Source organism: Poecilia reticulata, linkage group LG19 (genome assembly GCF_000633615.1).
Source record: "Poecilia reticulata strain Guanapo linkage group LG19, Guppy_female_1.0+MT, whole genome shotgun sequence".
Classification (NCBI taxonomy): Eukaryota; Metazoa; Chordata; class Actinopteri; order Cyprinodontiformes; family Poeciliidae; genus Poecilia; species Poecilia reticulata.
This window is the reverse complement of record NC_024349.1, coordinates 21,250,377-21,271,778: the sequence shown is the minus strand read 5'-3', so window position 1 is coordinate 21,271,778 and position 21,402 is coordinate 21,250,377. Positions and strand designations below refer to the sequence as shown.

Here is a 21,402-nt window from a genome sequence, read left to right as displayed (position 1 = left end):
GATTGTAAACAGAGGCGGGGACTTTCTTCCCTAAATAACAGACATTTCCCACACGTTTAAAAAAAAAAAAAAAAGGAAAAAAAACATGCAACATCGCTTATTATGGAAAACAAAATATCTCGTGGTCTGTCTGTTTCAGTGACGCTGGCTCTCCGCCTGGAAAACCGAGCGCAATTTGTTAAATTCCCTCAGAATATGGATTCAAGCAGACAGCTGGCCTCACGCTGAGGCTGGAGGAGGAAGGAGCCGGTGTTGAACTAAAGCACCCACTTCACCTTTTACCTGGACTCTGACACTCAGCTGCAGCCTACAAGAAGTACTCTGCTTGTTCCCACTTCACAGTCATTAAAGGGAAGTTAAAAACTAATGAGCTACACTGCAACCCCATTACCAAAGCGTCAAAAAAAGAAGCGTTTGACTGCAGATTGTCTATTTGACGAATCCAGGCGGTGGGGTTTCATTGGGCTGAACGCTGGACGGGCTGAAACGGTGACTCACGGTCGCCATGGACGCCGTCTGAGATCACATGGTTGTTGTAATTCGCCCACTTACTTTCTTGCATAGGGGCGGCCAGAGTTTCATCAGGATTACTGGACAGGATTTAGGACCCGAGTGACTCAGTGCCTCCTGACTCTTGGCGAAATGAGTGCATCATTCATGATGGGAACTTGTGAAAAAGGAGGGGGTTTTTTTGTTTTCATTTCTCGCAACAGGTGAATGACACAGAGAGACAATGAAAAGTCAGAAATTTAAACACTGCAAAATATGTACCAAAAGAAAACAAAAAAACAAAAAGGTTCAATTGTTTTCTGTATTATCTCATATTGGCACACACAGCCAGCTGAGGCACCAACTCAAAAAAGGCTTTTATTATTTGCAAGTGGAGCACAAAACTAAAGCGAGGGTGTCAAAAGTGCAGCGTGAGGAGCATTCGCGGCCCCTGGACTGATTTAGTCCGCTCCTCCAACTACAATTCAGCACAGGCAGTTGATACAAATGGAGACTTGGAGTAAAATTGTGCTCAGAAGCTGATAAAAAAAGGAGAAGCTTTATCTTATGCTGCACATTGGTCCTGGAATAATTTGCAATAAGTCACAAACACTCCAACAAATTGAAATCTGAAACTCTTCTTGGAAAGCTGTTAAACTGAAGAGTGTAAATAAAATATTTTATGAGGTATTAATATATTTAGCAGTTTTTATTTTGTGTGCATTTGTAGTGGATTGTATGATACTTTAATTGTCTGCACCTTTTAATTATTGTTTCGTGTACTGAACCAGCACTTGCCTCTTATGCAGGTCGCCCTCGAAAGAGAGACTTCATCTCAAACAAACTACCTGGTAAAATAATGATTAAGTAGATAAAAATGAAAAACACTCAATGTAGTCTCTTCTCCATTAATCCCATAGTGAATAAGACCTGAGTTTTTAAATGAAAAGCTACCCAACTCCTTTTCTTATTGTTGCAAAAACAAAAGACTATTTTTCAATCAAGACCAAAAGGATTTGCAAACTGGATGTCTTTCTTTTAATAAGGAAAGGAAAAACATTTTTATGTTTTGGATCAACATTGATTTACACATCCATGGTGAAACGCAGTGACGGATGCAGCACTACTAAACCTGGTCAAAAGTAGACGAATGGAGGTATAAATAGAAACATCCTAAAGAAACAGCCGGCGATCAGACTGTTCGATCGAAATCGAACAGTCTGAGTCAAGAGTTGAAGGCTGATGTTCGCAGCCAAGTGATGTTTTATTGTTCTCCACCAACGACAACAGATAAAGTTCCAGAGAAGGCAACAAAAGATGCAAACCTGATACCATACACTGCCACAACAATAGTTGGATGACATGTTGCTCGCTGTGAGTTTGAACAGAATCTCTGGCTGTGCAGTTTGCTACAGAGATCAGAGGTCTTACGCTGTAAACTGAGGGGCAGATCCTGAGGAAAAGGCAAACAAACGTCCAGCTGTATACATACTGGAGTGGAGCTGTAAACACCCGCAAGCAAGCGCACAGAAGCCTGTTCCACGGTGAGACGTAAACAGAGGGTGGGAGGGCATCTGTAGTTGGGGGTTTTGAAAGAAACAGCAGCAGAACACCAGGTGGCTCCTTCTCCCGGTTTAACGTGTCAGAGGGTTCTGGAAACAGAGGTATGACAGACACAGGAAGTGTCTGTTTCCTATTATTCTCCAGTAAATACCTCCACCTTCCCTTTCTGGGACACGCGGTGTCACGTCCTGGGTTACTGGATGCTCACACGCATGCTGCTTATGCTGCACAAATGTTGATTCGACACAATCACCCAAAGGTTAGGGCCGGGTCACAGCTTACAGAGCTCTGATGGATGGGTTACTTGATCAGAAGATACCCTTTAAATCTAGAATGCCAAATGAAGTTCTTGAAGAAAAAAGTCAATCAGTTCAAGCAATGAAGACTCTCCATTACGTCTCTTTCAGAAAGAAAATGCGTTTTGTATTGGCAAAATTATCAATCCATTAGGAGATGGCATTCAAAGAATGACCCCCAGGAGATCCTCCAGAATATTTAAGCAATCATGAACCTCAAAAATGTAATCTTTGTCCAATCAGTGAACACACCATCTTGCACTTATGCAAAGCCAGGGCAGCCTAAAAACAGCTTTACTTTGCAGCCATATTTAAGAACCGTCTCATTTGAATCATATCCATCACTTTAACATCGCTGTTTCTATGCAAGTAGCAAAATGTAGCATGGCAAGGCATGAGAAAGCAGCCAAGATTAAAAGAACCACGCTCTGACAGGGTCAAGAGCATTTGCTTCATACCACCTAAAAAGAAAACAAGACATTGGGAACTTCCAATCAAAAAACAAAACGTGGCACAACAGATTCTTCTTTTACATCTCCAAGAGTTGTAAAAGTCATAAGAAATGTCCTCATAGAGTCCCTAAAATGAGACAAAATGTCTCATTTTGTGACATTTCTTCATATTTCCAGAGCTTTATTAAACTTTTCTTTAACTCCCACTGGAAAAAAATGCACCGGTATCAGCAGAAAACGTGTTAAATCTCTCGATAAACAAGATGTGCTCACACAAGGATTTGCCAACAAATTCTTTGGACCAAAGCTTCGTTTCGCTGCTGTTATCAATCTTCCTCAGGGCGAGACTGTAACACTGACCTCCTAACCCCACTCTGAGGGGAGAAGTTTCTCACAAGTACTGTTGGAGCTCGGTGGAAAAATGCGCCTGGGATACGGCCGGAGCGACAAGCGGAGGAGGAGTGAGAGAACGAGACATTCCTCAAGTGAAGGACGGAGTCAGGCAGAGGGACAAGGAGCGTATCTTTATCAAGATGTTGTTTTGGTTCAGGGGCAGATGTGAGAGCCTGAACCAGAGCTGCATTCTCCAGACCTAGACACTTCAGGCACTCACAGAGCAGAAGGGATGCACATGCGTGTTCAGGCATGCACTCAGCCACACATGGATACTGTACATATGCTCGCACAAACTGTCATTGTTGACTATGAGTGTGTGTGTGTGTTTAGATGTTTGACTGCAGTTAACAAAGCTTGCTCTGTCTCATCCCGCCCCCTCGGAGTTTATGTGAATCTCACAAGCCTTGCCAGTCTCTCTGAGACTCCTCTGCGCGTTCGCCGTACATAACGTGACCGGCGCTGACCTATGGCTGCAAAGGGTCGCACGCACACAAGGCGCTCTCCTGAGAACGAAACCTTATCTGGATCAGATATGTTCCCAGGATCAGATATGGTAGCATGTCAGCCCAGTTCTCCTTTCCACTGGAATTGTGGAACCTCATCTGCCGCTGCACAGCAAACAACAGATTTCCTAATGGACACAACCATATCCTAAGTGTTTCACATGTCTAGTCAGAAGGAATTTTGCTAATCTAGTTGCTCAGAAGTTTCTATGAGTCAGTTTGACTCTAAGCTACAGGTGTGATTTATTCTTCTCCAAACAGGCCTGATGAAACGGAGGAAAACACATGCCAGTGGTTGGGACTGTGTATACTCAGTTGGGAAATGTCGGAAGGTAGATTTATACCACTTTACAAAGAACAATACGACTGATTGTGTTTTTTTATTCCCAACTAACTTGGAGTTCCCCAACCTAAATCAATTGGTCTCTTGCTATTAAGCTTGTGGAAAGTTCTGAAGTTTTTGTAGAGATCAAATGTTCCACCAATAGGAGGCAGTTTGGCAGATGAATGTCAGCATCCGGAGCAAAAAAGGGTCAGCTACTAAAATAATGATATGCAGAAGTTTTAAAAGGTTACTAGCCTGGTAAAAGCCAACTCTTTGTTCTAAGTTTTTAATTACTTTTGGGAGATGAGGACTCTGTGGAAGTTTTAAACAGTTGGATTTAATTTTACCCAATCACTAATGCTTGCCCGTGATGTATGTAATTGACCTGGTCAGTTGCGAAGGAAGCTATGCGCTACAAACAATCATCCCCCACTGCGAAGAGAGAAGTGCCAGCTAAACAATATGTTTGTCAGCAATAAAATGTTCCTCCTGCTCCATATTTAATTGCTCAATATTTGGAAGCGTGACCAACACGGATTACATGGCTTTATTCGCTTCCTACGCTACCATTGCCAATCTACGACCACAGGCAGACTACCGTTCAAAAACATCACAATGTCATCATTCACAACTCCTCCTTCTTTTTGCTGACAGGCCAGGTTGAAATTCGTTGTGAGAAATCAAGCTCAAAAGGAGAAATCCCAGGTGAAGAAATGAGGTTAGATGAGAATTGAGCGGAATTGCGAAGGAAGGCAAAGCCAAGCTGAAAAATTATAGCTGAGACGCACAGAGCAATCACCACCACCTCCCCAAAAACACAGAGAGTCAGCATGTGGAAACTAAAGGAGTGCCACCAATCGGTCTAAATAAGATAGCTCTGTTTGAAAACCTTACTTTGCAAGCTATTGGCTGACCTCCAAAGTAACTAACCACAGATTACCTGAGACAACAAGGGTTCTGTCTGTAGCATTAACAGGGAATTAACAGATTATGACCAAATCGTGTTTAAATTTCTTTCCCACTTCAGTCATAAAAACAAACATGAACTTCCTTTGCCAACACCCCAGCAGGTTAGGCATATGGTCTCCCTTCCAGAGGCTGATTCTGTGGCGGTGTTTAAAAGGGAGTTGGACTCTCCACTATCATCTGGAGTCCCATGACTCTTCAAGACAGAGTCTTTTCTCAAAGTGAGCAGCTGATGCAACCTTTCTGAACAAGACATGGACTTCACAAACTGGCATTTTATAAATGATGACCTACTGTCTCTGAGTCTTGTTCTCTTGTGAGACTAAGACAGCATGAGATTGATGAACCGGAGCATCATCTGCAGGATTGTGGGTGCTGCCTTCAACCGTCTTGGTGAAAAAACACCCGAGTCGAACGCCAGAGCTCTCAATTCACCAGTGCATCGCAACACTTCACTATTCTTGTGAAAGACATGTCAAAAGGGGCGGGACCCGGAATATACATAGGTAAAGTATAGATGGTTCTAACCCAGGCTCGGGCTTAGAGACGGAGAGTAAAACAAGTTCCTTGAGCACAGTTTTAAGAGAGGAGTCAGCCTTGAAAAGCTTTGGGAGGTTTTCAAGGTAAATCCCATTAGGGGAATACTCTAATGCAGAAAACAAAGCACAGTGGAGATATTAAATTTCCCTTATGATCAAGATACTCTCCTGAATTGTTGGGAGCAATGAGGGAGTGTTGCGGAGGAAAGGGATATTGGGGGAAATGTGTTGTTTATTTTTGCTACAACACATTTTTAATCCTAAATTTCTTCTGCAAAATTCTGAGCAATGTAATAATGCATAGATTAAAAAAGATGAATTCATAACAGAGAAGTCGAGAGGGATGGATGAATAAACTGATGGACGGATGGACAACAGGACAGGGAATGAAGTCTCAAAATACACATACGTATTTCTCTGCATTGTTTTTCATTCTTCCCTATAACTCGAAACTCCCTTTAAATTTTCCATACTTTCCAGATTGTGCTTGAATTCAGGAATCAATATCAGAAACTTTTTCCTTGTTCCTTGAAAATTATTCATATTTTTTCTGTCTGTGTAACATAAGACTTAACTTACATACTTTTAACTGTTGCTGTTCACAGATTTTATTCATGCTTTCCTTCAGCAAAAAAAAAAGAGCTAATCATCTGGATAGGCTTTTGTGGTTTACTCATAATTCAAGTCACTTAATGGACGTTCATAGAAAGAAAAACACTTCTATTTAAAGAACTGAACTTAGCACACAAACATTACAAAAGGACTTAAAAAAGGAACCACAGTATTTTCATTTGGACCTTTCTTATGAATTCCTGCAGACTGCAAGAATCAACAGAGAAGTAATTCAGAGGATTTTGGCTGAACTCTTTCAGTTATGGTGACTAAAACCTGGAAGAAGCCAGAGTTAAAAATAACAGTAATTGCTCTGAATGTATTCCTGTGTACAGTCGAGCTGCAGTGATGAAGGCTTAAATTAGCCTTCAAATTCTGCCTCGTTATCTCAATAGTTTCTTTCTAAACTGCAGGGACAACCAGTGGTCGTGTTGAACAATAAGTCTGTTTTGACCGTTGCTACGTAGCAAAGCTTCATTTCTGCATTACCTGGTGGTTCCATGAATAGATGGAATAGACATGCAAAAATCCACAAATCTATTTTCCCTCGTGAAAACAAACACCAGATTGTGGTTTATCTGGGCCTCGCAGTCAGCACTTCACGACCAGCTGATATTTCACACTTCCACTCTGAATATGTTCCGCGAAACCAAATGACTGTGTTTCTGGATGACATCAGCACGGTGGGATGGTGGTGGTGGTGGTGTTAGTTTTCCAGCACGGAGGGGAAACACCTGACTGTGTGCTGGAGGCTGCGCAGCAGTGATGTGACCTCAGGCGTTCCTCTGCAGGGATGAAACCCAGAGCCATCCAAACCCCCGCTACAAGCCTGCCGCCGCCCGCTGTTTCATAACGGCTGACTCTCCAGCGGGAGAGCCACTAGAGAGACAGAAAGGGCTCGCAAATTTGCCACTTGTTGCAGAGTGCTTATTGTAGTTCCCTTGGCTACAGGTAGCATAATGAGAAAGGAATTCAAAGAGAACAGAAGCAGTGATGCTGCAACAAAAGAGGCCAGTTCAATTTAGAGGCAAACAAAAATCTAGGATGAGATCTAGATTGGAGAAAACAAGATATGCAAAGGTTATGCTTTCAACCCTGCTAAAACATTCTGATACATTATGTTATTGCACTCTGCAATTTTGTTATTTGGGTTTAAAGGTGAAGGAATGAAGTGGGTTTCTGTTCCGAATAATACACGTACACAGAAATCATTGGTGTGGAATTCACAGTGTTCTGCTGAGTCATGACAGGGAACATTACTTTTCATGGCATTTCAATGCTCTATAGTGGAAAAAAAATCTGAATTAATCAGACAGCAAGTGGTGCTGTTAGTATTACTGTGAGTTTTAAGCATCTAGCATCCCGAAGTGAGAATATGCAGTGTTATAGCAGGTCATTACTGCAATATTTCGGTCATGGTGGTGTTGATTCTGTGTCCTTAGCGGCTTTTTGGAGGTGCAGTGCCCACAAGGCATGGCTTTTTGAGAAGTCAGAAAATTCTGTGACATCCTGGATTGTCTAGTGACCATATCACGAGTGCTACAGTGTCAAATGTTAGTAAAGAGGTGAGAGGGGGGTTATTTCGCTGTGGAATCATCACTTCCTATGTCACTGAAACAAAAGTCAGATGCCTTAGTGCAAACAAGACAAATTTGGCTGTGATAGACAATCAAGGTGCTTCAAGTTTTTGTGTTACTACTGTGAACATGAAGGAATCTCATCGCAGGCCATGACTGGTTACAACACCAACAAACTGACTTTGAATTCAGAAATGATCGAAACTCCAACTGTAAGAAACAAGCACCAAGACTCTCAGCCAAATGAAGGCATTGCTGTGGTGAAGCGGGGGAGGAAGGATCCCCCTCCAGATGGCTTCCATTACATGTTAACTGCTCATGTTGATACGGCAACAACATTTCTTAGGGAGCCCTGGTTTCTTATGGAAATGTCTTGTTGTGGCCCCAGAGCTCTGAAAGAATGTCATACAGTTGTTAAAGCCAGCGACCCGGTGACAGTCATTTTGCAGATGGCCCCAAACACAGACCTCTGCAGGGCGTCCTGTCACTCCCCTTTTTAAAAAGACACTTCCAAGCCAGAATCTACTGTAGATATGGTCTGCATTCCTTGATAAGTGTTGTGTTCAGACTGTATGACTCTACACTTAATACATTTGCAAAAATTCAATCTTTAATTTGGGTGGCTTTATTCAGGCCTGGGAAACATAACTTATATTATGTTAATTTAAAACATCAGTAAAAAAAAAAAAGTAATGATAATTACATGTCAACCAGTTGATGAAGAAGAAAATTACTTTCTGTGCTACGATCACAAACAAAAATGTGTGGAATTTGATATACATTACTTAACTCATTATAACAATGACTTTTGGTACCAAGTAGCATTCCAGACAATGTGTAAAACAATGGATGAATGGGTCAATTGTCTTACAGGTTTAGCCCTTTAAAGCCTTTTTAGAATGGAGGCCATCACAAATTTTTTAGTTGTTTTAGCATACTGCTGTCACTGGCTGGACCTGCTTCACCCATTAGCACTTACTATGGTGGGACAGCGACTACATATGGTTGAGTGTGCCGTGCCCAAGGCAATTTGTATGCAGATCAAGTCTTTGTATCACCTTACAAACATTTGACTTTTCATGACATCACCAACCCTTTACTTAATCTAAAATCTGTTCACCTAGATACTAGGGCACTATTTTCCCACCTAGACACTGGGAAAATAATCTTACAGCGCTTCAATTAAGTTCAACTTCATTGTTATGATGGGAATGGATTAGTCAAGGTGCCAAAAAAAAAAAAGTCATTCCTAAGAAACTTCTGTCTATAAAGACTTACTGTGTTGTGTTATAAGACAGGTTAAATATGCTCTAGTGAAAACACATCAGACACTGGTAGTAATTTAAGGGTCACCGAAGCAGATTAACATGAAGACAAAACACAGTTATAGGACATCACTCCTGAGGCCGACGCACAAACAACAACACTGTTAGAGTGAGGCTTGAAATAGTCCTGACAGGTCCAATCACTGCAGGGAGGCTGGCAAATTACCTGCAGCAGAGCAGGTTGACTGAGTGATTAAATAAAGAGTGTGTGTTTGCTGATAAAAGCGCTCTCTCCGTTTTGGACGAAACCTTCAGGAAGTTATTGGGCGTAAAAACATAAGTCATCATTACTGTTTCAACTCATTTCGGGGTTTTTTTTTTTCCTTCTTCCTCATTAGATGAGCTGTGGACCGTAATAAGCAAAGCTCTGGAATGAATCACTGTCACATGGCTCTGGATGCTCTCCTTAGAAACCGTCTCCTTAGAAACATAATATCCTCCTGGCCTCCTTCTGACCCTGCTGGTCACACTGGGTTTCATTTCAGGCCTCTTTTATCAAAAAAAAAAAAAAAAAAAAAAGCAAACAAGATCCATGAACTTTGTATCCCTCCTCTGAAATAATATTTTAAAGATTCTAAGATTCTGTCCACATTTGTTAATCTCTTTGCTAATTACATAAAAAAAATACACAACATGGAAAGATATTTTGTGCAGCATGTTTGCCAGATTATGTGATCAACAAAATTTGTTTCTGAACTTTTTCCACCATCAATATTCAGTTTCAACGTTTCGCATTTCGGATCCACACCTGCCATCATTTGTATCCTTCAGCTAAAGCAACAGTTAGCAAATAGGCTACAACAATCTAAATGATTTCAATTTACAAAAGGTATAAGTCAGGAGGAGGGTACAAAAAACACCACACATACATGATGAAAGTAGGCTACTAGCTACTACTACGCCACCAGTAATACTGGATTGAAACCCTTTATTAAAGCAAACATCCAGTGTATTAACATCAAATCATTTGAGCTTGAACCCAATATTAAACGATATCGTAGTATTATACAAGCTCTTCATTACACTGGCAATTAAATGGACAATGGTTTGTTTTGCTTTGAACAATGAAGTTGGTTGTAGGAAACCACAAACCTGAAGGTGACAACTGACACATCACACCCCTCCACCTCCTCTCCCCTCCGCTGGGTGACCCAGCCATGCCAGCCTTCATCTGTGTGAGTGACGCACGTCAAGCCAATGATCAACTGTAATTGTGAAAGTACTACAGAAACCTGAAGCAGCAATAGGGATGAGAAACAAAAATACCCCGCCACGGGGAAAAGCAGAAGTGGCTTTTGGTTCCACCATTAGTCATTTCTCTGTGCCATCCTGCAGTTTCCACAACATGGAACTTTTAGACGCACTCCAGACCGCAAAACTTCTCAACCAACATTGAAATTTATCTCATTTTGATCCACCAAAGTGGCTCTCATTCACCACTGTCCCGGTAAAAAGCAGCTGATATCAATCGTTTCCCCTGCTTCGTGGTTGCATGTTTTGTCCTGTTCACTTCAAACAGAAAGTAGAGCAGGAAACCGCTGAGGTAGAGGTGAGGTTAAGGTTTGCAGCGACAGAACTGTCGACGTCCAGCCTGGCGTGGCTGCATGACTGGACTTTTCATTTGACTCGAATAAAAAATTTAAAAAGTGAAGAAAGTGTGTGATAAGTTCACCACAGATTGAGATACGTGCAACAGTTTTTTAGACTGGCTATAGATAAAAGAAAAATATATATAATACTGTGGCTGTGGAAGAGTAGATTTCTACCATAAAAAACAAAAACATATTCTCTATATTTCTAGGTTAATTTCTCACATTTAGTGGGGTGGGGGGAGATGTACATTTGTAAGAAAAATAAGGTTCATTTTCCACAATTATAGGAATGAAATGTCAAAATTTAGGGTGTTCTCTTACCTAAAAAACCAAAAAAACAAACAAAACAAAAAAACAGATGTTCTCCAAAGTATCAGCAATAAATTCAGGAGAGGAGCACAACTTGCATGTTTTGTAGCAAATGATTGACTTTATAATCTTTGTTAACTTCTGAGTTTTTTTCATGTAATTTATTTGTTTTTTAACTTTACAATGCCAGAAAATATCACGGCTAAACCTTTAAAACATGGAAAATTACTTCTTTTTTTCATGGAAATTTGTGACTTTTTGACAGAGAATATCCAAGTTTTTTTTAACGGTAAATAATGTTTTTGGTCGATACTTTTTTCTTTTTACTTTCATCTACATTTGCCCTAACACTCCCTCATACGTTCGCATGAATGAATCAAGGTTAGGGATGTATGCTTGAATGGATAAAGGCGGATAATCTCATTATTGCTTCATAATTGCAAGACAGTTTTTTTTTTCTTTGTTTAATTAGTGTTAATTAAAATTAATCAAAACGGGAACGGTAAGGTCAGGCTTCGAAGAAAAAWAAAAGAATTTGGCATCATAAGAAAAGTCTAATCAGTGCATCTTTACAAGTAAGAGTTGGTCATAATTTAGCACTAAATTTGGTGAAGATGGATCCAGCTTCCCTCCATAACTCTACTTGCTCGTTACTGTCATTATACGAGCCCCAGATGTCTTCCATTTGCAGCTTTCGCAAACTAAGAGGGAGACTTCAGAAGGTCTGGGTTGACTGGCTTAGACCAACAAATATTTGCTTTTTTTTTTTTTTTTTTTTTTACTCCCAACTTGGACATGCCAGAGCTCCAGCCTGACCACAAAGAGGCACACAACGCCATGAAAGAAAAGTTACCAAGAAAGGCATTCAAAACGCTCCCAGTCAGATGCACATGTGAAACAACGACGACGAGAGCGTTTGTCGTCAACTCGTCGAGTATGGAGTCCAGTTCCTGTAACACCTGGGGCACTTAAGGAACCACTTCAATATGTTCTGTGCAGCTTCTTTTTTCTTCTTCCTCTCTTCCCCGATGCAAGTGCACAGATAATCAGTCAAATTCAGAAATGATCAGAGAACAGAGAACTTGCTCCAAACTTCAAAGCATCAGTCCAGTCGCAGATGAGTTCAAGCTGATCCTGCACAGGTCAGGGAATGCCGTGCATCTTAACACCTTAGCGAACACCCCACCCCTCCACCCCCGTCCCGTTTGGCTCCGTTCCGCAAATGATAAGATAAGGATTTTGTTTTGTCTGCATACGAGCGAGCCCAGGAGAACGGGGTTCTGTGTGGAGCGCTTCCCAGTCAGGCCGGAGAATGTGATAAAGTTATAACAAACTGTCAAAGGGTGGCGTCACTGGCTCCTCCACTGTTATCATCCAAAACAAAAAAAAAAATAAAAAAAACAAAAAAACAAGCCCAAAGTAGCAGTGGTGACCTTGAGGGGGGCTCAGAGGGGGCTATGGCTCCACTGTTAAATTTGTGGTTTTAATGCAGATTAAGCAGAGGACCTGACAAATTTTAATAAGTACAAACATAACTGAATTTATTTATTTTATGTAGTAATTTTGTGTCACAACAAATTTTAATGGACAATAAATTGTCCCCAAAGTTATTACGATAAATGATAATATTGTTTTGTTGAGGTCATTTTCAAGTAATATACTGCAAAAATCATCACGATAATAATAACAAAAGAACAGAAATAACAAATAAAATGAGTTATGAAGTCTCTGTAGACAAAATAAGTCAAGCAAATTAAAATTATTGAGCTTGTTTTCATTTATCACTTGACTTATTGATTTGTTGCTTACTGCGACAGGCCTGCTTGCCATACCCAGCAATGGAGAGCAGTGCAACGCACGTTTACAATTTTCTGACTGCAGACAGAACAGCTGCATCTTCAAAAGCGAAGGCTCACGATCACAAATTTCGTTTTTGGTACTTCTTGTAAGAAAGTGTTTCTACGTCCGTTACGGCTGCAGGAATTATGATTTTCTTCCCAATCCTTTTGAAACACAGAGCAACACGACACTTTTCACCATTGACTGCAAAGTAAGGACAGCGGGTATAGAAGGACAAAGGGACGTTCTACAGACAGAAGAATGTATGCAAGGAAGGAAACAAAATGTAAACAGTGGAATATTGAATACCATATCCACACTGGGAAATTACTGAAATCCAATGTTAGAATTTTCCAGACTGCATCTTTGATTGTAAAGTTCAAACATATTGTTAAAAATAAAAGTCTCCCAACGTTACATGTGATCAAAATTCAGAAAAAGTCCAGTTCTTCAAACTGTCTTCAAGGAACTGAACAAATTATTTAAATGGACTGTGAAGGAATAACATTTCCCTTTATTCTTCTATTTCACTTACTTATATGTCATTTTTTTGCCCCTTAAAGCCAGGTTTTAATATCCCTTTCCCTATGTGAAAAATAATAAATAAAACTTCTAAAATGTTGCTGTGGCTTTTTGGTTTTGGGTTTTACTACTCCGGGATTGGAAGTAGCCCCCCTCTCCCTCCTTCCCTGGGTTGCAGCAGATCCCCACAAAACTTYCTGGGGGATCAGATCTCGGGTGTGAGGGGTGGGGACAGCAGGGGTTATTGGGGGGCATTCAGAGAGAGAAAAGACCTGAGCACATCCCTGGAATGTGTTTGGAATGAGGAAGTGACCCAGCCTGCAGATTGTTGGGAAGGTTGGAGTTAATTTGATAAGAGAGAGAGAGAGAGAGAGAGAGAGAGAGAGAGAGAGAGAGAGAGAGAAAACACCACGGGAAAACAATTTACCAGCGCTTCAGTCTATGAGACAAGTTTTTGTTTCGCTGGATTTGCAATATTGAGCTCGTTTTCATTAATAAGAAAAACACAAATGAAACAAATTCCCAAAAAAAAAAATAAAGTGCTTACCTCCAGAACCTGCACATAACTAGAAGGGAACCATCCCCTGGCTCCATCCTTTTCCCCTTCCCACCATCCTCCGGGCAGAGCCTGGGTCACCTTAATAATCTCTCCGACCTCGAAACTCAGTCCCTGCTGGTGCTGCTCCCCGCTGAACGGGTACAAAGTTTTGCAGAACGAGCCCGACATCTCCGGAGCAAAACTTCCCACTTAGACAGCGGTGCTGTGGCCAGTGATGAACTCTCTCCACCCCTCCAGGTTCGCTCCGAAGAACACAAACTTAAATGCTCAAAAAGACGTGCGGGTGGCTACGCTATCCAACGATGTCCTCGACATGTGAGTGAGGCTGGTGGGAAGAAGGTGAGCAGGGTTTTCTCCTCCAGCTGCTCCTGTCAGAACGCCCCTCGATTATCGCTCTGCTGCTCCAGCTGCCCGTCTGCCAGCTCCGTTAAGACTCGCGCGCGCCGCTGTGAAGCTGCCGGTAGCGTGAAAGCAAACGACCGGAAGTTAGCGTGGTTTGCTTTCAAAATAAAATCTGCAGTCGTTGTTCCGTAGCCCGAAACAGCGAAGTAACCAACTATAAGTTTACCAACGTAGTCGTGAAGTAATATCCATGCACTGTTTATCTAACCTGACCAAATTCAACCGTTCTTCGCGTTTCTTTCTGAAGACAGTGTCCTCTTTCAGGTGTATAGGCTATGCCCCTCCTATACATCTGAAAACGATTCAGAAAAAAGATGTGTATTTCTATTCAGTCCAGGTTACCCTGATACCCCCTAAATAAAAACCCAGCAGACAAGTTAATAAAGGAATGTCAAGAGAAGCTCAGGTTATAAAATATAGTGACTAAACCTTTCAAAAACTCCTAAATTGGCAAGCTGCCTGGCAGAATCAGTAAGAAGAGAAACCAACCGCCCCATGGTAACTCTGGAGGATCCACATCTCCAGAGGAAGAATCTGTCCTCAATTACTGGTCACACATCCAAGAAATCCAACCCTCATGGGATAGATCCAAGAAGTAATGAAAGTAGCCTACTTTCAACAGATTCATGTTTACAGTTTGCTACAACTCGAGTGGACACAGGCTAAATTTCAAACAAGCTTCTTGAGTCAGATAAGAGAAAAAAAAATTAACTTTTTGGATTCAGTGTAAAATGTAGCAACATCATTCTCTGGGTCACTTTTCTTCATTGTGGACAGTAAAACCGATCAGATTTGATATTCTGTCCTTCAGGAAAGGAGGAATTACAAAAGTACCAAATGTCTTGTTTCATCAAACTTCAMTGATCCAATCCAATAAACAACACCAAACAAGAGTCAGTAGCAGAAAAAGCTGTTTCACGTTCGCAGAAAGGATTTGAYAAGTTTTTCCTGGGCTCTCTGCTACTCAACCCACAAATGCATTGACCTAAGAAAAATACATCCTGGTAAATTTCCTTTTAATGAAGCAGAAATAGCCTTTTACTGTTCACAAAGGATTACCTTATGTGAAATTATATTGCCAGATTTTATTTTGGAAGATGTAACAGGAAATTGTATGGTAAGCTGGATGGTATACACATCCAACTCAATAGATTGTTTTTAACAGATTATCTAAACCCACTTCTGATTTATTTGAATATTTGATTCAATGTATGTATATATTTGTTTTTCTGTATTGCACATTTTGCTGCATATTTACTTCAGTGAAAAAACGAAGGGACTTACCAGTGTCTTATATGGTAAAATGTTAAATATGTTGTAAAAAGGGGAGATTATCAATCAATCAAGTTTATTGCACATTTCACCAACAAGGCACTTCAAAGTTAACCATTTGGACCCCAACTCTGACMTTATATATATAAATGGCTTATGAGAACCTATATATAACACCAATTAGSCTTCATTATATGTCCAGTGATATTCCAGATGCTTGCACAAAATGCTTATTGCTAAAAAGAAACTCTTCTCCATTGTCTGTGGGCATGTCTTAAAATACAGAAATTTTGGAGGGATGTTATCGGGTGTCTATCTGAATTGTTTAATGTGAAAATCCCTTTAGAGACTAAACTCTGTACTTGGACTATACCCAATGGGATTTAAACAATTGGAGAGGAAGACTAAGTTGATAGACTATRCWCTTCTTCAAGCCAGGAGATCWATTGGAATCTACTGGAAAAGCTAACATACATCCCAACTTTGAGAACCTCTGGGAGCCATATATAAACGTCATAGGGACTGAAGGCGGAGCTTATTAATGGGCGTCCTGAATGGACGCCTTGACTACAGCTTCTATTTATATWTTGTCTTTTCATTTTCTCTGTCTTGATCTGAAGGGTTTTGCATATTTTTGGAACTAAACATGATGTATGCAAGTTTGAATGGTGGGTGTGTGAGTGTGTATAAGTGCAAGTTTKCAATTTCAMGTTTGTTGTGTCCTAAAAAAGAAAATTCTATGAAATATATGGGGGGSTGGGGGGTGGGAAAAAAAAACTATGACCTGATAAAAAAGACTGGTTCTGTTCTTGGGAACTCTGGWGACTATTGTGCCAGGAATGATTTTTCATAAAATGAAGAACATTGCAGACTACACCGAGAATCCTCTTCATGAAGGTGTCACATAACAGCAATGTGTTTTCATTCAGAAGCTTCTTCAGTTATGCTGTAGTATAGACTGCTGCAGGTGATCCGTCCTGCCCACAGCCATCAGCATCTAATAACTCTTTGAAGAACCCAATAATATGAGTTACAACAGCATTGATTTTCCATTTGGATTAAGAAAGTATTTTTGAACTGACTTGAGTTATGTTAAGAGTTATTGTCTGCCTCTGTAAAAACAGACATTTAGCATGAAAAGTCAACAAGTGTGTCTTCAAGTTCCTCATTTGTCTTGTTCCTCCGTGCCACTGTGTGACACATCGCATTTATTTTTAGCCATAAAATAACACACTGGCATATGACGCACAGAGTCAACCATCTGSAGTTTTTTTTTTCTTCTTAATATTATTATTTGTGATGAATGAGCAAAACGTCTGCTAACACAAGGAACAAAAGGTACTCAGAAGCTTGAGTTCTGCTTAAAGCAAGCAGAGCTGATAACAAGATGAAGCCATCAGCTTGACTGCAGTCACTTGAATATTAGAAATGTTAAAGGTAGTTAACTTAAAGTCAGCTCTTCACAGGAAATTGAAGATAACTTAAGTAGAGATAAAATTGTTTAAAAAGGCTCTCTGCTGCACCCTGCTGGCGAGTGAGCAAAAATGCAGGTTGTGAAGAAAGGGAAATTCCATATTTTCGTGATAGAAATTAGTCAATAGACTCGCACCAAATCCACATTAATATTGTGAGGTGCGTTGTTAACATGGGAACTCAAACACCAGGTGCCTTTCCCTGGTGAGCAGCTGGAACTTGTTAGAACTTGTGAGAAAAGAAGGGTGCACCGTGGCCAGATCATCACTGAGCATATTTATTAAAGAAAAACACTCGGAAATATTTATCCTTTCCTTTCTTTCCTACTAAACCCATAACTCCTACTTCTACCGAATATTATTCTACCGAAAAAATGTAAATAAGATGGAGAAGACAGTAAAACAGCGATGTGTAGTTAGTCACGTGTGACTGTTGGTTGTCATGACAACGACAAACTAATAATAAAAAAAAAACACCTCCGTTTTTTTTTTTAAAGCTATAGGTTTCAAGCCTTTCCATCTCCTCTCAGACGTAATAGCTGATTTTGAAGACATCCAGAATAATGTCGGATGAAAGTTCTGAGGAATTCGAGGACGACCGAAATAAACTCGGGGTGAGATAAAGCAATTTGTGTGTTTACTTTGTAGCTGTAAGTTAAAAACAAAAGGCTAACTAGCATAGAGTGTACAGACTGAAATTCGGCTGTTGCCTTGGCTTTCTCTATGTTTTTTTTTTTTTTTTTTTTCGTGTGTGCGTGCGTGCGTGTGTCCGACTGGTGCAGGAATATGACGGAGGGAGAAATGAGATAGGGGAGAGACACGGATTCGGTAAAGCTCTTCTACCCAATGGTGACATCTACCAAGGAACCTATGAGAACGGAAAGCGGCACGGAAGCGTGGGTTGTATATGGATATTGTTGGGGGGGGGGGGGGCATTAAATTGTCATGTGTTGTTTCTGGAAGCTTGTTGACAGTTTTATCCAACAGGGGACATACCGCTTCAGGAACGGGGCAAGGTATATTGGAGATTATGTCCAGAACAAGAAACATGGGCAGGGAACGTTCTACTACCCAGATGGATCCAAATACGAAGGTGAGGCCTTCCTGCTTTCAGAACAGGGGTTGCCAATGAACAGTGTTACAAAGGAGAGCAAGACAAAATAAATTAATAAACAAACAAAAAAAACAACAATGCCACTTTAACTTTTAAAATCTATCTTAAATGAGCAAAGTAGGTATGTGGTGTGTAAGATAAAACAACTCAATTAGTTATTTTATATCATGAGAAAAAAAATCAGAAAGACGTAATAACTATACCATTCTTGAAGTTAAAATGTACTGCTATGTAGATTTTTGGACCATTTTCCTTGATGGAAAATCAATAGACAAAATCTTTAGGACCAGTTTGAATGATTATAATTTTTTTTGCTCTGCTCTTAAAATATAAACTATGAAACGTACCATAGAATATAAGATTTAAATATTGTGGTTTGCAACAGGTATTTCTATATTTATGGGGAGAAACTTATATTTAAACATCAGAATACAAAGAAACATTGTCAAATTGAAATTCACCTTTTTTTTCAGTTCCTACATACCATTGAACAAATCCTAGAAGTTGCTTTATAAAACAACTTAGGTGTATACTATAGGTGTATACAGATAGCCCCAAAACTGATCAAGTTTTTCTGACTTAAAGTAATAATACTGTTTTGGAGTAGCCCAACATTTATTACTGTTAAACTGGTGTTTTGGTTATACGCCATATGACTGCAAGACAGCAACAGTCATGTGGATTTGTGAAAAATTATTGCAGTTTTTCCCTAATCCGCACATCTTATATTACTTATATACTAGGTCATATTTGTCATAGGACACTTCTATCCTAAGACATCATAGGCTGTCTTTTACCTAACAGGAACTTGGGTAGAAGACCAGAGAGAAGGCCATGGTGTTTACACCTACCCCAATGGAGACACTTACAATGGAGAATGGCTGCAGCATATGAGGTATATTTATGCACTCAATAGCCATAACATTATGATTGCCTACCAATAAAGTATTGGCCCTCCTTTTGCTGTGCAAACAGCGCTGCCCTAGTGAGGCTTATAGACTCCTTTAGACCGCTCAAGCTCTACATTGGTATCTGGAACCTAGAGGCTACACGGAGATCCCATAAGTCCGGCATAACTGGGCAAACGCTGCACGACATTTTCAGTGGTATTCTATTCCTGTTCTAATGTTCTCACATCATGCAAAATGACAGCTAAAACCGTAGGTGCGACATGTTGGACTCTTGAATACGGATATGCAAAGAAGGAGAACAGAAACCCAGAAGTGTGGGGACGCTGATCCAAAAATGAGAGAATGGTCAACAAAAACGAATATTCTTCCTTGGAAAACGCTGCCATTCTGTAGAAAGTATAGAAAGTGTGAAAGAAACACTCTTTTCACTTGCATTCCAATGTTAAAATCAGCCAAAAATGACACAGTGTATACCTAGCCTAATGTGCTACCTAGCTCCTTCGTGGATCAGACTAATTTCTCCAGCACATTCTACTGATGCCATTTGTAAAAGAATGGCCCACTGTTTGGGTAATTTTATTTAACCAAGTTTCAACCCTACAAAGTTGTGAGTTTGATGAATGACAATGAACTTGAAACCTCTAAAGTCAGTGCTGTTGTGTGATTCCCAGACATGGTCAGGGCACTTACCTCTACAAGGACACTCGTGCAAAGTACAGGGGCACATGGGAGAACGGCAACATGAATGCATTTGGGGAATACATCTACGCTAAGCACAGATACGAGGGCAACTTTGTCAAGAACTGTGTAAGTTTGGATTCACAAACTGATCAGCCAGTTTCATATGCTTGCATGGTAGATTGAGTATGTTGTTAATGGTGCAGCGATGGACACAGAAGTGCAGCGGTGACCAAATGTTTGGTTTTACAAGTGTGAAAACCACAGTCCATTTTGCAATAGAGAAAACAATATTCTTACTTTAACTGCTGGTTTATCCTGGGTAGATAGTGTTGACTGGTGACATCATTTAATAAATTAGGCATCTTTGCCGATTTATGGAATCTTGTTTTGCAGCCTCAAGGACTTGGAAAGTACGTCTTTGACATTGGCTGTGAGCAACATGGAGAATACCTCAAACCAGATCAGGTAAATCAACACTTATTTTACAAAGACATAATAAACACTTATTTTATAGATATAATAAATGTTTTTCTAATTTAAAAAAAAAATCATTGCCATCAACACAATCCCCCTGCATTTATCTATCAATGAAAACACATGTTGAGTTTATTGGCTGCTGGTAAGGTTGTAAAAATGAATGACTGCACACACAGACACACTGCCACCTGACACAACATTAACTGTGCCGACTCTAAACCTTCAGTGTGTGGACACTGAGCAGAAGGGTGAAAATATTTTCTCTGGGAAGTCAGAGGTCGTGGAGAAGGTGCTGCTTCTTCTTGAGTCAATCCTGTGACTTCTGTCTGTAGCATCGATGATTCAGCAGACACATCTATGGGTTGCATGTTGGCGATATTTTGAAACCTTTTCCAACCTTGGAATCCCTTAGAATATATTTAGTGCTTGATATTTTTCCAACTTACTTATTTTGCTCCAAATAGCATATTTTGCTTCATGGCACTCTTGTGATTTGTTCCATACACACTAATCAGGTATAACATTACAACCACTTAAGTATCTCTTCAACATGGCTCCTGTATATGGGTGGCACACATGACACTTCCAGTATACCATTTTGGTGTTATAATCTTTTCTCCAAAACTGCAGCTCTTGTTTACACCATTGGGAATGTGGTCATAATTTTCTGCCTGATTTATATGTGTAAAATAAGTTGCTGCAAAATCTTACGGATCATTTTCTAGCATTTCTTCTTGATTGGTCTGTGTCTCCCTCTGTTCTTTATAGGATCAACCTGAGGAAACGATGCCCTCTGATGGTGTCCCCAAGTGGTCTCCTGAGTGTATTACTAGCCTGACACCAGTCGTTCCCCTTCCAAAGGAAAATGAAGAGGGACAGCAGTAATCACATTTCCGAAATTGCCATTTCGCAGTAGAAACATACTTTACCAAAAAAAAAACCAACAACAAAAAAACACTTGTAGAACTAATTAAATATTCAGAAATAAAAAGTTTGAATGAAAACTAAAAACAGTATTTTTTTTCTAATACTGGAAGGAAATCTTATTAGTAAATTTATTGTAATAATGCATTAAATGTCCTCTTTTTTAAATGTAAATTACAACCACAGCATTATACTTATTAAACTTTTAAGGGTTAGTAATGCCATTTTACAATGAAATTCAATTATTAGTTTACATGACAACGCTAATAAATAGTGTTGTAACTG

The 21,402-nt window shown here is 40.1% G+C and overlaps 2 protein-coding genes across 2 annotated transcripts in view; one reads left to right on the top strand and one right to left on the bottom strand.

Annotated features, from left to right (window-relative positions):
* gas7b (growth arrest-specific 7b) overlaps window positions 1-14,301 on the bottom strand; it is a 55,166-nt gene extending 40,865 nt beyond the window's left edge. Inside the window, exon 1 of the mRNA XM_008437743.2 lies at window positions 13,853-14,301. Within this exon, the coding sequence (XP_008435965.1) occupies window positions 13,853-14,032 (180 nt within the window). The 5' untranslated portion in view covers window positions 14,033-14,301. The remainder of the gene's footprint in view (window positions 1-13,852) is intronic.
* Window positions 14,302-17,472: 3,171 nt separating this feature from the next.
* Window positions 17,473-21,196, top strand: rsph1 (radial spoke head component 1). The gene is made up of 7 exons (XM_008437742.2): window positions 17,473-17,624; window positions 17,793-17,906; window positions 17,998-18,103; window positions 18,929-19,019; window positions 19,707-19,842; window positions 20,110-20,181; window positions 20,962-21,196. Exons 1-7 carry the CDS (start codon window positions 17,574-17,576, stop codon window positions 21,076-21,078), a joined length of 687 nt encoding a protein of 228 aa, XP_008435964.1. The 5' UTR covers window positions 17,473-17,573; the 3' UTR covers window positions 21,079-21,196.
* The last annotated feature ends 206 nt before the right edge of the window (window positions 21,197-21,402 follow it).

Coding starts and splice junctions, on each gene's coding strand:
- rsph1 (XM_008437742.2), top strand. CDS start 17,574: ATGTCGGATGAAAGTTCTGAGGAATTCGAGGACGACCGAAATAAACTC. Junction 17,625..17,792: donor ACGACCGAAATAAACTCGGG/GTGAGATAAAGC, acceptor CGACTGGTGCAG/GAATATGACGGAGGGAGAAA. Junction 20,182..20,961: donor AATACCTCAAACCAGATCAG/GTAAATCAACAC, acceptor TGTTCTTTATAG/GATCAACCTGAGGAAACGAT.